This window comes from Oncorhynchus clarkii, chromosome 2, assembly GCF_045791955.1.
Source record: "Oncorhynchus clarkii lewisi isolate Uvic-CL-2024 chromosome 2, UVic_Ocla_1.0, whole genome shotgun sequence".
In the NCBI taxonomy this organism is placed as follows: Eukaryota; Metazoa; Chordata; class Actinopteri; order Salmoniformes; family Salmonidae; genus Oncorhynchus; species Oncorhynchus clarkii.
The window spans coordinates 30,290,300-30,305,981 of NC_092148.1; the positions used below are offsets into that span (position 1 = coordinate 30,290,300).

At 41.2% G+C, this 15,682-nt stretch overlaps 1 protein-coding gene across 1 annotated transcript; it reads left to right on the top strand.

The window, feature by feature from the left end:
* Positions 1-5,769: 5,769 nt before the first annotated feature.
* Positions 5,770-8,924, top strand: LOC139366397 (POU domain, class 3, transcription factor 1-like). The gene is given in 1 exon segment (XM_071103847.1): positions 5,770-8,924. A coding segment is annotated over 1 exon segment (1,287 nt). The 3' UTR covers positions 7,057-8,924.
* Positions 8,925-15,682: the final 6,758 nt, after the last annotated feature.

The following is a 15,682-nucleotide window of genomic DNA, read 5'->3' on the forward strand; positions in this document are numbered from 1 at the left end:
CAAAACACTACTGTACTCAGCATATTGATAACAATGGGACCCCCTTTCCAATACAAAGCACAACACAACCATATTTCACGAAAGGACTATAATTCGATAGACCTTCGCAGGTGGAGAGAGAGCAGAGAAAAGAGAGAGGGAGACAGTGAGAGAGCAGAGAAGAAGAAGAGATGGTGATGCTGCCAAAATGTATTCAGGTGCATGCATCTCACCTCTCCAGCCCACAAGCTGTTTACCTCTCTATCAGTCAGTCTCTAAGAGAGCAGGGACCCCATCCATATTCACACAGCCACAAATTCCACTGCTTATCTCGACCAACCTTCTAAAACCTCCCTATGTTCCCCTCCGCACATACATACATACATAAACACGTCTTTATGGAAGCGAGAGGCAAACCAAGAGGCATAGGCACACACGTCCAGGAGGGGTGGGTGGGTGGGGGGGATAAGGATCACCTTGAATTCAAAGTAGAGGATTGTGTCCCTCTGTGGACGGACAGGAAGCCACACAGGTTAGGTCTGATGGTTGAAGCCCAGGCACCAACACCCCAGCAGAGAGGTAGACAGGAGCTGAGAAGGGGATTATGGGATGGATGCCAAGCCTGATGCTTTAAAGCCTGTCACGGAGTTAGATGGAAGGTTTGGAACTCTGAAAGTAAAGTGAAAAGTGGTCCCGATATCGTGAATTGTATATTGGCTTTAATTGTGTTATCGATAAGTGTTGGCGTGTGTTCTCTTGTTCCTATAATTCATTGAGTGTATTCGAAGACATATGGGCACTTGTGCAAAGAAAGGATGTCTGGTTATCTCTGACCATCTGATAATTGTAAAGTGATGATTTTACTGTTACCTTTTACTAATGTTGCAGTATGAGATTAAACAATGATTTCATTTTAGGCATCAAGTGGGAAATGATATTCTAAACTTTGACCACTAAAAGTATACAAAATACAATTTCTCAAAATAGCTTTATTAAAAATGTAAATACTCTAATACTGGCGCCAGGTTGTTGTTGTGGTGTTTTATTTGTCATTCCCTTTTGGGAAGTGGCATTAAGTGGGCAAGCGGGACATTTTGGTGCTGGCAGCTTTAAAACATGAACGACAGGAAAGGAACGGACACAAATAGACTGTTCAAAGAGTGGTGGGCTGGGCACCACAGACGCACCCCGTGTAGTGGGAGCGGTACCCCATTCTGTTGCGCGCGGTGCTGATCGGGGATTGAAGTTAGGAACTCTCTCCACGACTAATTGCGCGCCGGTGTCTTTTCATGAATATTCATCCCATATCGTGTTCAGACCCCCGTCTAATTAGTATAAGAAATAGGGAGAAATCTCGCACCTTTTACCACAAGAGAAACGTTCTCCTCGCATTCTCAGGGGGATGCTGGCAGAAGCGCCGAGTTCATTAGCCAAAAAGGAAAGGGAAAAAAGTTACCTGAAAAGCATAGGACGTTGGTCCTTTACGCACTAGGCAAATGGGCTATTGCGATCGTGTAGTTAGTGCCTATTACGCATGTCTGTCAAAAATGAAAGACTGAAAGTGGGGGAAAGTACAATTATCTGAATTGTGGAAGTTTGTGAATAATTAGGTATTTTCTGATTTTTTTTAATCCAAATTTAGAGGTGGCAGGTGTAACGGTCGATTGAATGACCCTCTAGAAGTGGAATAAAGGTGTGTTTAACATCAAAGTTTCCTTTCTGGGACTATGCAGGGAGATGTCTAGCATACAATGTGCCTAATTTTAGGAACTTATTAAAATCATCATCCTCCATCTGAGTTTGAGAAAGGTATTTTAGTGAAATGGCTTTCAGAAAGCACCAGTTTAATTGTTTGGAGGAATATAAAATACTTTTGTTTAACATGTGTTCTTCTTTTTTAGCTCATGGACAGGCAAGCATAGAGGAAATACTCATATATATACACTTTGACCATTAGAAATAGATCCAAACTTACAGTGGGCTAGGCCTGTAATTCTAGGCACTGGGTGACAGTTGTTGAAAGTGCATTCACATTGATATGTGACTGTTATCCTGAAGAGTTGCATTAGCCTCCTAAAAAGACAATCCCTGCTATTTTATTTCATTGATTTAAAAACAGAATTAGGCCTCAATGTCCTCGTTTGAATTTCATTTTTTTTTTTTGTTACTTGAATATTGAATACTATGAATACTATAATTGTACAAATAGGATATGATATTATAAATACTGTTAGATGGTTGTATTGGGGGTAGGCCTATGAATTTCAGGTATTTGAATACTGATGTTTTTGTTGTTTAATCTTTCGGAATTGCCTTCTAGGAACATGGTTAGGCTAAATTAAGAGTGGACCGGGTGACTGTTGGTTGAGGCGCTTCCAGGTTATAATTGTATTCAAGTCGAGGAGGTCCCACGTGAGGCTTTAACACGTGACTGGCAGGGAGCGCAAGCCATACTATAAGGGATACACATGCACTTTCATTCTAATGTATGCAGATAGATTGTCTCTCTTATTTTTCAAAATGTTCATAGCCCAAATAGGCTACAGCATAAGTCAATTTCTTCACCTTAGAGTTAGCTAACCACAATGAATACTAAAATGTCTGCATAGGCTCGTGCACTTGGACGTGACCAGACTATTAAAAAAGAGCGGTGCAAAAAAAGGGGGTCGGGAAGGATGTTTAGAAAGGGTTCAATGTGACTCAAGGCAGACTGTTGAAAATTGAGACTATTATTTTGGGACAGGGTCACCCGGGATTTCTCAACTCGCATCACCATGCTTTATACTCACTAGTCAGCTACTGAAACCACATAATTGTGTGTTCCACTGTCTTTTTTATGAATTCATCATATCGTGACCTCTTTTTTTTTTGCCTTTTCCTGTACCGCGTATCATTCATCATTAGTAAGATGCGTGTCATCCCTTTCAACGCTCTTTCCATAGCAACCTCGTGCATCTTAGCAAAAATTCACCTAGTTCCACACAAGGCCATATTCTTTACAAAGAGAGGGGCGAGCATCTGGATCTTTTTTTTCCACAGCTCCTCGAGCTGCCTGGCAAAGCACAAGAGTTGGTCTGTATGTCTGTGGCTGCCCGGGCAGCACCGCTTCCCAGGCAGAAAATACTTTTTATAGACTTGGAGACGAGAATGACTGAATGGTTACGCATCTTCATTAACTGAGGCATGGAACTGACTCTCCGCCAACAGTCACAACTCGACAGAGTGGTCTCCAAGGGTTCAGGGATCTTAGAAGTCCTTACAAAATGTTCGGCACTGACTTAACATCTTAAAAATGAACATGCAAAGGCCTTTGGCAGATCAAGTGATATTCAGATGAATCTAAACTATTTTACTCAAGTGGAAATGTTGTATTAGGTTACTGAATGTATGAAAGCAACACACAACTCGTTTTGATATGTAGATTATTTGCATATTGAATAGTTTGAAGAGGTTGTGTTTACAAGTCTATTCGATTTGTTTATATTGCCTACCTGTTATTTGGTATATTATCAAATTCAAGGTAGCAAATAAGGATAATGTCTATATTTGACATTTAATCAGTCACTAAGCAGTAGCCTATAACAATGCTATTATTATGTTATTAATGAAAACAGACACTTCGATAACAACTAATATTGCATCTTTCTATTTGAATTCATCCTAAAATATTTCACTGAATATTTTGTACATTATGAAATAAAAATTCCAGAAGTTCCTCTGTAACTTTTTAATGATTTCTAAATTACACCTGGCCAACTCTCGGGAATTGTCTCCCATTAGTCAATCAAAAATAAATATATAAAGGTTGGACGGGCAAAACCACGCCTTTCAAGAGATGATGACGAGCACCTGTGACCCCAAGAACATCTTATCCACACACGCACTATATTCCTCAGTGTCGTGACGTGCCAGAGTGAAGCAAGGACACACGTAGCAGAAAAGAGAGCAAACTTACCGTTAAATCGTGCTCTAGTCCAGGGATCAAAATGAATAAATATTACAGCGCGTCCCACTGTAGCCTACAAACAGAGAGCAGTGTCATGTGAGAGACGAGGACAACATAAACACGCGCGTGAGATAAAATGCATTCGGGTAAATAATTAAAATAAAGAGTGATGCCTGAAAAAGCTTCCAAAAAGCTTCAGTTTTAGAAGGAGTGGAACATGCGCCTGATTGCGGAGTTTTAGGCGACTGGAACGGGAGAGATGTAAGATTTGTTTAAAGCCCCGCATTTCCATTTAAGAACGTGATTGTGTTTGCAAAGATCCCTTTCAATCTTCGCATCTCCCCCCTCTCTACCCCTCAGCGTCTCCGAGGCTGCTTTGCAATTCATAGAATTGGTAATTTGCTATTGGGACAAAACGTGAAGGGAAAAATAATCAGATCAACCGGGAGAGGAGTGTGGACGAAGCCAGGAGGGAGAAACACAGGATTTTCACTCTAAGTTGCTGTTTAGTAAAATGCTTCGAGAGAAACGCTGTAAAATAGCTTCGGCTTTTCATGAGCTTTGCATATAGGTCCACATTTTCACGGGTGGTAAAATTTTACGTGATATTTGGAGATAATTTTATTTGACAACCATAACTTTTTAAGAAGGTACTCTCATAGTACTCTTATACAGTTTAGACATGTTTGTCATTTAGCAGACGCTCTTAATCAGAGCGACGTATAGTTAGTTACACTTATAACCACAATTTGAATCCTTAAACACATTATTATCCATGCCCGTATTCATTTAGCATAATACAAAAATTAGCAGATGTATGGTACAAAGCCCTATCCAATTTCAAAAGTGTGTGTGTGTGTGTGTGTGTGTGTGTGTGTGTGTGTGTGTGTGTGTGTGTGTGTGTGTGTGTGTGTGTGTGTGTGTGTGTGTGTGCGTTGATGAGGAGATCATACACTCTTAGAAAGAAAAGGTTCTAGATAGAACCAAAAGGGTTCTATGCTTGCTTCATATATGGCACCCTTATGGTTCTATACAGAACCGAAATTGGTTTAATATTGAGCCCTATATGGAACCCAAAGTGGAGAAGAACCCCTGGTGTTCTGATCAAAGCACCCTACAAAAGGGTTATACATAGAACCTTTAGAGGTGTCATATACGAAGCGAGCAATTATAACCCTTTATGGCTCTATACAGGACCTTTTTTTCTAAGTGGTTAACATTGGAAATGTCATAAACAACTAGGATAAATTATTAAAGGGTAGCCTTTATTATTAAAGGAAAAAGGCATTGAGATTTGTCACACATTCTCACCATATTCATAGAAATATCTACATCACACAGTGCTTATTCACATGCATCTCTTTTTGTGGGTGGTTGTAATTCTGGAACACCACACTATAAGAATACTAATCTTCTTAAATAGGGAGCGCTCCAGTTAGTCATCACTGACTAAAATGATATCAAGGTGGAGGGGGGATTTTGTCACCCCATCAAAAAGATCCCCGTACTCCCCCACGTGGTTATTTGCAAAACAACCCGAACAAACCCAACGAAACCCAATCATTCCCTACTGTTTTCCAACCCTCTCCGCCCTGGCTTGGAGAGAGAGGATGGATGAAAAAATGAGAAAGGGGCGACCAATTGCGAGTTCTGTGCGCCTGCGACATGCAAACAAGCAGCCCACGGGAGAGGATAACAGAAACCTAGGTCATATTCAGATACCGTAAAGTTATCAATAGACTCAAATATAAATGTAATATAAAGAATTAACATGTTTCTATATAGTATATGTGAAACAGAGCCCTATTCGTTATGTGCGTAAAAGGCGCTCTGCAACGTAGGCTATGCCTCTTGTGGGCTTGAATCCATAAGGAGCCAATACAAGCGAAGAGGAGGCGTGTCTTAGCTCTTCTCCGAGACCTCCCAGAGCAGGTTGTTGCGTTTTTAGCTCTAAAGCGTCCAGACCTCCGAAGTACTCGTCAGTTTTCGAAGTAGGAGCCATGGCTACAACAGCTCAGTATATTCCGCGGAATAACTCCTTACCGTCCAACCCTCTCATGCATCCGGATTCGGACAGGATGCACCAGGGGACGACCTACAGAGAGGTGCAGAAAATGATGCACCACGAGTACTTGCAGGGGCTAGCGGCGACCAACACGGGACATCCGATGAGCCTGACGCACCACCAGTGGCTGCCCACCTCCAACACCGACTGGACCAGCGGTACCCATATCGGGCAACAGGAGCACAACAAAGCCAGTGTTCAGGCGAGTCGAGAGGACCTGAGTAGTGGCTTCCACCATAGATCTCACCTGGTGCACCAGCAGACGCAGAGTAGCCACCATGGGTCGTGGGCGCCGACAACGGCGCACCACTTGTCCCCGCTGTCGCCTGCCTCCAACGGGCACCAGTCGCTAGTTTACTCGCAGCCGGGATACACGAACCTCAACGCCATGCTAAGTCCCCAGCCCGCCTCTCTGCACCACAACATGCGGGACCCGCTCCACGACGATACAGGTAGCCATGACAACCAGATGGAGTCCCCCCAGCAGGCGTTCAGCCACCACCAGGACCACTCAGACGAGGATGCGCCCAGCTCCGACGACCTGGAGCAGTTCGCCAAGCAGTTCAAACAGCGAAGGATCAAACTGGGCTTTACACAGGCGGACGTGGGCTTGGCCTTGGGCACCCTGTACGGAAACGTCTTTTCTCAGACCACTATCTGCAGGTTCGAGGCACTGCAGCTCAGCTTCAAGAACATGTGCAAACTTAAGCCACTGCTAAACAAGTGGCTGGAGGAGACAGACTCAAACACTGGCAGCCCCACCAATTTGGACAAGATTGCTGCGCAGGGCAGGAAACGAAAGAAGAGGACCTCGATTGAAGTTGGGGTGAAAGGGGCGCTGGAAAATCATTTCTTAAAATGTCCCAAGCCCTCCGCCCATGAAATCACCAGTTTAGCCGGCTCTCTTCAATTGGAAAAAGAGGTTGTCCGTGTTTGGTTTTGCAACAGAAGACAAAAAGAGAAAAGAATGACGCCGATAGGGGTCCCTCATCCGAATATGGAGGACGTATATTCTCAAGCGGAGACCCCCCCTCTTCACCACACATTACAGAGTCCTGTGCAGTGACTGTTTTCATGAACAATCCTACAATTTCGGGGGAAACAAGAAAAAAAAGGGAAAGGACTATGGAGTTTACAGTATTTCATTTTGTTTTACTGAGTGAGAAAGAACAGAGACATGGCAAAGTTGGATAGACAGATGAGTTTTGTCCCAGTAACCGGAACTTGTGTTACAACAACAAATAGGTAGAATGGAAAATGGTTGAAAAGAAAAACATACACTATTACTGAATTGATTTCGTTCACATTTTAAATGAGACAAATATCTATATTTACCAAAATTCTATGGAGGAGATGAAGTAAATTCGATGTTTCGTGGCTGTTCAAAGGGGAACGATTAAATGTTCCAAGTGGTGTCTTGAACTGATGGCGCTCACCACAGTGCGAGGTGGTTGCCTGAAAATGATCAACAAAGGAGACACACACACACAATGAATATTTTGCCTTTCAGGCTTTAAAACCGATTAACCACTATTTCTAATTATTAGCCTATTCTTTATATTTGTTCTATTAATTGTGATGTTTGATTTGAACTTCAGTGTCACTTCTGTTCTGTATACTATTTTATTGTTTCTCTCATTGTATTAGTGTAATGTAACTCATCAAAAACGCCTCCCTTACTCATACTGTTGACACAATGTCACCTGGCCAAAGGAGTTTGTGAAAAGATTATGGAAATTATGGCACCCGTTGATGACAAAAATCCCCACACTTAAATGTCAGATGCATTTCAAAATTGACGAATGCAACAGGACAGCTCACGTCTGGCAGCCTTCAAAAATGTATGCTTTGCAGATAGCAACAGACGCTAAAAATGGCAATATGGAATAATACTTTATGAAACACGTGTTTTGTCGTTTTTTGTGTATTTGTTTTTATTATTATTTTCCTTTTGTATGGAGCACTTATTATTTCGTTGAAATTATCATTGCAATTTCATATTAGTTTTGTTTTCAGAATTTGTTTTGAGGTAGGCCTTTACTCACTATTTTCATGTTTACAGGTTCCTAAAATCACTCCAGGGCGCCGTCAGCAACTTGCATTGCTAACTGCCAAGCTATTCCAACCACCTTTGGAAAGAGATTGGTCTAATACGAAATGAAAGTGATATTCTCAGGTAACTTCAGTGCCCCAGGTCGAAGTGTCACGCTGTTCTCATTCTTTATATCACAATAAAAAGTAGAACTCGAATTCTGTACCTTCTATATTGATTTGAAAGGTAGCTTATGCTACGCCCCATTCATTTATACCATTCCTATTATTGTATTATAACCACTATATACGGAGAAATTCTGAAAATTCTCTATTGAAAAGTGATAAAGAGACCGGTTTTAGATATTTTTCTGATATGGAGAAGAAAGGAAAACGGATTAATTAGCCTACTCGTGCGTTGCGTGTCATTTCTCAAGGGTCTGGTACATTCTGATGGACAGTAGCCCAATTGCGTACTGCAGACAGTGCTATTCGATACAGCGGGGAAAAAACAACTTTCTTCAAAAAAAGATTTGAAATAAAATGTTGCCAGGATTATTTCCAATGTGTAAATATGTCGAATATGTAAACATGTATTTGTTCTGAGATATTTTTTTGTTTGTTTTGTTTTTCGGGCAGTTTTGTACACTTACTAATTCCAAGAAGATATTTTAATATGATTTCATTTATGAATCTGACCATTTATATATATATTTATTTCCTAAATGTGTTTGGAGCTTTTTGTTTGGCTCTGTTAATGGTTATGTTGCAGTGGAATTCAATATGTTTTGTTTACTACATTGGTTGTATGTTGATTGCTAAATGTAGACTGCAAAGTCACATTTCTCCTATTTATGTTATAGTAATATTTTATTACTTACATAAAGCGTATATACAAGAAAAGGTATTTTGTCTTCATTAAGAAACCAAACCGTTTTCCTTTGTTGCTAACCATTGTGAAACCGCCAGATGAGAAAAAAATATATACAAATGTATGTGGTAAACAAAAATCCAATGCACTAAGATAGTGTGTTGTGCTTAACCACTCTGATTTAAGCCGTCAGAAAGTGTTGACCTCAACATGTGTTCAGTTTAAACCAGTATTCCGTTATGTAATTGGGATTCATTTAAATCAGAGGCTGTGTACATGTGCTGTTTTAAAGGGAATAGACACAACAGTATGTTTACCTCAGGCATTCATATCCGCATCAAGTCCACAACATCCCTGACGTTGTTCACATCTTTGTGTAATCGCAGTATTAAATTGTGCAATATTATTACGAAAATAGTGTCTTTTTTATTGACTGATGTAACAATTACAATTATTATTATTATTATTATTAGTTAATACTGTTATATGGTATTAACAATACACTGTCAGGTAAATAATAGTATGCTACATAAGCAGCAATGTATCAGACTTGCCCTTGGTGCGCACCAACATGCCAATTGTAATCTTATTTAAAACTAGTAGCCTACAGTATTGAGGTACATGTAAAAAGAAATGCCCAAAAATAAATACACACAGTGTCTTGTATCTTAAACTTCTGCTTTGAGAACAAATAAAGTGCCTGCGAGGGATTTCTGAGTGTCTATAATCATGCTAGTAATGACCAAATTATGGGTCATTGGAATATTCATATTATTATCCAAGACCACACACCCCTCTCAAAGTGTTCAGAATAAGCGTAGGCTATAATACAAATATTGTTTTATTTTTAAACATCACGCTGGTGTTATCAAATGGGCTGTAATAGGCTATGTCGAATTAGATCAAAATGCAAAGAAATAGGCTAGCTACCATTTGGATCACACAAACACGCACTGTAGGCTATGTGGTGCTCTAGGCTACAGCTAACGCAGGCCTACCGATAGCCATGTAAGAATAATTATCAGTAATTATCAGGACACAATTAGTTTGTGTTATGTTTTGATATTCATATTAAACAAAGAAAGATGACGCAACGTTGCTTTCTGGGAAGAAAACCAGATGTGGGTGGACATTGGGCTACGGGGGAAAAGTTAGAAGACAAGCCGTTCTGATTCAGTAAATGTAGGCCTAATATTGCAACTCATTGGCCAATTTCACTGCATCTCACCAGTTTCAATGCCGCAAATTACAAAGAAGTCAAAGGGAATTGACTTTAATAACAGTCAAACTGATCCAATATTTTAGAGTTAGCCAAAAGTTCAAGGATACGTTTAACATCAAACTATATGAATTTAGCGCGAAGTATTGTTATGATGTTTAGACTAATATGTTCAGTTATAGCTCTAGAACTTAATCAAGATACTGTACATTTCTAGTGTCCATGTTTGACGTTAGCACAATAAGACATGTCGATTTACGTCTTCTGTGATTTACTCTACATTTACATTAAGGCTGTTTTACTTTAGCCTAATCCTACCCAGCGATAGGCCTATTTTTAACCATGCATCTCATAAACAAATGCTACAAATGCTACATTTTATTAAAGCCTTCAATAAAACCGAGAAGGATAATTTACCTGAGTTGTTTGAATAAAGCCTAACAAAAGTATGAACAATTGTTTTGAGTAGCCCATAAGTTACCAATCGATATCAACTTGAGTGAAGACAAACTTTTTGTCGGATAGGAATTCTTGAAGCGATGTTTAGAGACGTTGGCCATTTCCATTGGCCTTCACACAGAAAACCTGAGAACATAAGATTCACTCTCTCTCTGTTGGTGGGCCTGTATAATTTCCTTTTGTATCCATCCCACTCTTTGATACCATATTATAATGCAAAGAGAATACGCATATTGACATTTCCACGAAATTCAGTCATCCAAATGTAGCTAATGGTCTTTAGGCGCTCCTTCTAAAGTCATAAAAGCGCTCGGATTCTATCATCCAATAATAAATAGTATGTTGGAGATTAATAAAAATCGGATCATTTTGACGCACACATAGGCCTATCAAACATTGCCTATTAATTTGGGTTGAAGCGAATTTACCTGATTAAAACTATTCTAATCGAAATTCCCTATAACGTAGCTTTACATACGAATACATTTAAGCTACTATAGTTCTTGAGAAGTGTCAGCTTAAACTGTTGTAAATGAGCCCAAATTAGGCTTGATGATATTGAAGCATTTTGAAGAGAACGGCGAGTCTCAAGCGCCCCCAAACGGTACAAATGTGTTCCTACAACTGTAAGAGCTCAGGCGTGTCACTGAGCAATTTGTTTAAAATGTATTGGAAGAATAATACACAATATTAAATCTGCATCAGTGGAGGCTGCTGAGGGGAGTATGGCTCATGGAATGGCATCAAACACATAGAAACCACGTGTTTGATGTATTTAATAACGTTCCACTGATTCTGCTCCAGCCATTACCACGAGCCAGTCCTCCCCAATTAAGGTGCCACCAACCTCCTGTGATCTGCATTATATTTGGCAGGGTATATGCACTACATGACCAAAAGTCATGGCACCTGCTCGTCGAACATCTCATTCCAAACTCATGGGCATTAATATGGAGTTATGGCTTTCCACTACATGTTGGAACATTGCTGCAGAGACTTGCTTCCATTCAGCCACAAGAGCATTAGTGAGGTCAGGGCACTGATGTTGGGCTATTAGGCCTGGCTCGCAGTCGGCATTCCAATTAATTCCAAAGGTGTTCGATATGGGTTTGAGGTCAGGGCTCTGTGCAGGCTAGTCAAGATCTTCCTCACCGATCTCGACAAACCATTTCTGTATGGACCTCGCTTTGTGCCCGGGATAATTGTCATGATGAAACAGGAAAGGGCCATCCCCAAACTGTTGACACAAAGTTGGAAGCACAGAATCATCTAGAATGTAATTGTATGCTGTAGAATTAAGATTTCCCTTCACTGGAACTAAGGGGCTTAGCACGAGCGATGAAAAATCGCCCCAGACCATTATTCCCCCTCCACCAAACTTTACATTTGTAACTATGCATTGTGGCAGGTAGCATTCTCCTGACATCCGCCAAACCCAGATTAATCCGTCGGTGAAGCGTGATTCATCACTCCAGAGAACGCGTTTCCACTGCTCCAGAGTCCAATGGTGGCGAACTTTACACCACTCTAGCAGACGCTTGGCATTGCGCATGGTGATCTTAGGCTTGTGTGCAGCTGCTCAGCCATGGAAACCCATTTCATGAAGCTCCTGGCGAACAGTTCTTGTGCTGACGTTCCTTCATAGGCAGTTTGGAACTTGGTAGTAAGTGTTGCAACTGAGGATAGACGATTTTTACTTGCTACGCACTTCACCACTCTGTGGTCCCGTTCTGTGAGCTTGTGTGGCCACTTCACAATAACAGCACTTACAATTGACTGTGGCAGCACTCGCATGGGCAGAAATTTAACAAATTGACTTGCTGGAAAGGTGCCATCCTATGACGGCGCCACGTTGAAAGACCATTCTACTGACAATGTATGTCTATGGAGATTGCATGGCTGTGTGCTCAATTGTACACACCTGGCAGAAATGGGTGTGGCTGAAATATCCAATTCCACTCCTTTAAGATGTCCACATACTTTTGTATATAAAGTGTACAAGGAACACAACAAAATTAATGACATATATAATCAGCATGTGACTGATAGGTCAAAAACATCTCGTGAAGTGGTTCTGTAACAGCAGATTGTATGTACATCCCAAATGGCATCCTATTCCCTATATAGTGCACTCTTTTTGACCAGCTCTGGTGAAATGTAGTGCACTATGTAAGGAATGGGGTGCCATTTGGGACACTGTATATGCTCAAAACCCAACTAAACGACCTGTTTAAATCACATATCCACATTGGATCCACACTATACACCTGGGATTTGTGAGTTATTAGTTTCAGACCTGTACAAATAGTTTAACTGCAGAATAATGGTTATGATGTATTACTGGTCTCACAGTCTTCCCTATGTCCTTAGAGATCTCTCCCGCCACCATCACTCATTATCTGGTGGGGAACTTAAAATGGTGCCACTTTTGGACCTAAATCATGCCATACTGATCATACTTTTGTACTGGAATATGACTTTCAAAATCCCCACAAAAATCATGAAGCACAGCCTGAATGATGATCAAACTCCACCATCAGTCGTCACCCAATAAGCCGGCTTCAACTGATGCAAACAGAGAAAGTGCATTATGCATACTACAAACACAGTACGACCTTTGGAACATCATCATCTGTCCAGGTGGCCAAAGTGCATGCTGAACATGCTGGACCTGAACTAAACGAGATGCACCATCAGTAATGCCATTATAGGCCCGTATTGAAGTGTAGTTGCATGGACCCAGGAAGTGGAATTTAAACCAGCCCAGAGCTGATGCAGTAGGAAGGTCAGCAATGACATAATATGACTAATTGCCTTTCACTAGTTCCCCATTTGCTATTTAGCTCTGCTGTGTGGCATGGCACAGAATGGGCATCACCAGCACTAAGGACTTGTGCGTACCAAATGGCCCCCTATTCCCTATATCATGCACTACTTTTGACCACAGCCCTATGCTAATCAATACACTATATAGGGAATAGGGTGCCATTTGGGAAGAACCCTAACCTTACGTAACAACGTAAAACAAAAAAAACTTGGTCAATGATGGTGGTGTGTCCAGTGGAAGGAAATGCAAGAGACATTTCACTCATATATGACAGTTTGTCAGACATTTTCAGATGTCGTGGCACATGGCTTCATCTTGACATTAGACTACTTTAAAAAGGTGTGAAAGCATCTGATTACCTTCTAGTTGAAAGTTTCATGTGCCTGGTACTTTTCGGACTGGGCTAATAGATGTGTCAAACTAGCCCACCAGGCGAGTAAAACATTTCATAATTTCATAACATTTCATATTGCAAAGATTTTGGACCTTTGGTTTAGTTGAATGCCATCGGGGCTAGTAGAAAGAGTAGTTATCTGTTTGGGTCATACAATAATCGCCACAATTTTGGCTCATTAGTAAAGTCAGAAGTTACCTATCTCTCCTAGCCTGGTCCCAGATCTGTTTGACAATGACCATAAGTTGGACTTAGAAAGACAGCACAAATATATCTAGGACCAAGCCCATTCTCTCCCTGTTATCTGCTTCCCATAACATACAGTACAGACTGACTGGTGCCAAGCACCATTTCGAGAGTGGTGCTGGAGCCAGCACTGGGCGTTTGAACACAGCACACGGATGCCTGCTTGCCTGTCTGCATGCCTGTCTGCCTGCCTGTCTGCCTGCCTGTCTGCCTGTCTGTCTGCCTGTCTGCCTGTCTGCCTGCCTGTCTGCCTGCCTAGCTCCTTCATCAGGGAGGTATCATCAAACACAGGAGATGTGGATTAGCGATGATTAGCAGGGATTAAAGCTGGTTAATGGTGGAAAAATACATGAGAAACCAGCGGCTCAGGGGGGGATTTTGCTCGCACTAGAGGATTTGCATTGATCCGCAGCAAATGAATGAGGATTAGTCGCATCTATCTGCCAACAGATAAATAACATTAAGCGTATTATATGGCGTCGCCTGTTATTAACAACATTACAAACAAGCACAACAATGCCGGCAATTATGGAAATAATGGGCTTGAATTATGCTCTTCAGTGCGATTCTCTCCCAACTCGCTGCGGAGGAGATATAGTAGCTAAGAAGATGCTGAAGACCTATGCTCCCGAGAAGGCTAAGAACCCCAATACTAGGTTGATACTACTACAAGGCTCTCGGGTATTCATTGTATGGTATTGCTTGGTACAGTAAAGTGTTTTTCACATTACTGAGCCGAGCTGAACCGAGCCGAGCTGATTTGACCTGGTTACGCATACACTATATCTGGAATCATGCCCGGAAAGGACAATGTGAAAAGAAAATATCAGAGCCAGCACAGTTCGGTTGGGGACAGCAGTACTATGGGGTGCTCAAGTGTCCATTGTACAGACTATTTGGTACGCTAAGTTAGCTAAATTGATCATTCAGGAAGACAGTCACTTTAGATGTAAATTCGATATTATTCACTCTGAACTACAGTAACAGACAGTGACGTGTATTCATGGACGCCAAGGTAAGCCAGGCTTCCCTAAACATTTACAAAAAAATGTATTAAAAATAAAAATAATTATTTATTTTATCTCTCTGTGTTTAATAATTTTCCTTCAATTCGCAAGAAGCCAAATGTATCTCACAGGAGAACGCATCCGAGCGAGCGAAACAGCGCCCCTCTGTCTCTCTACGTGTCTCTCAGCGCCCCTCTGTCTCTCTACATGTAAGCCATCTATCTGATGCTGTCTAGTCCAAACGAGTATGACATTGTTGCCGCCCGTAGCATTAAAGGCAAGGGAAGCCAATGAAGATTTGGCCTCCCTTGATAAAAAAGTATAAAAAATTGGTCATTCGTTGTTCACCGTTGTTAAACTGAGCGAGCTCAACATTGAATGGTTCTGGCGCACCCAAAAAAAGTGTCAAGAGATTTTGGCATCACTCCTAGCAAATCCTATTGAGAGCATACGTCATTGACAGAAAAACGTGAATTGTTGCATCTCGTTGTGTTGTTTTCCTCCGGTGGCTATCTAGCTAAAATTGTCCCTTTCCTAAATTAGCCATGGATGGAAATAGGGATTTGGACTTGTGGTTCTACTTAATTCTCCTTACTGGCCAATGATTATAACGGCGATTCCTATCCAACCATTAATTC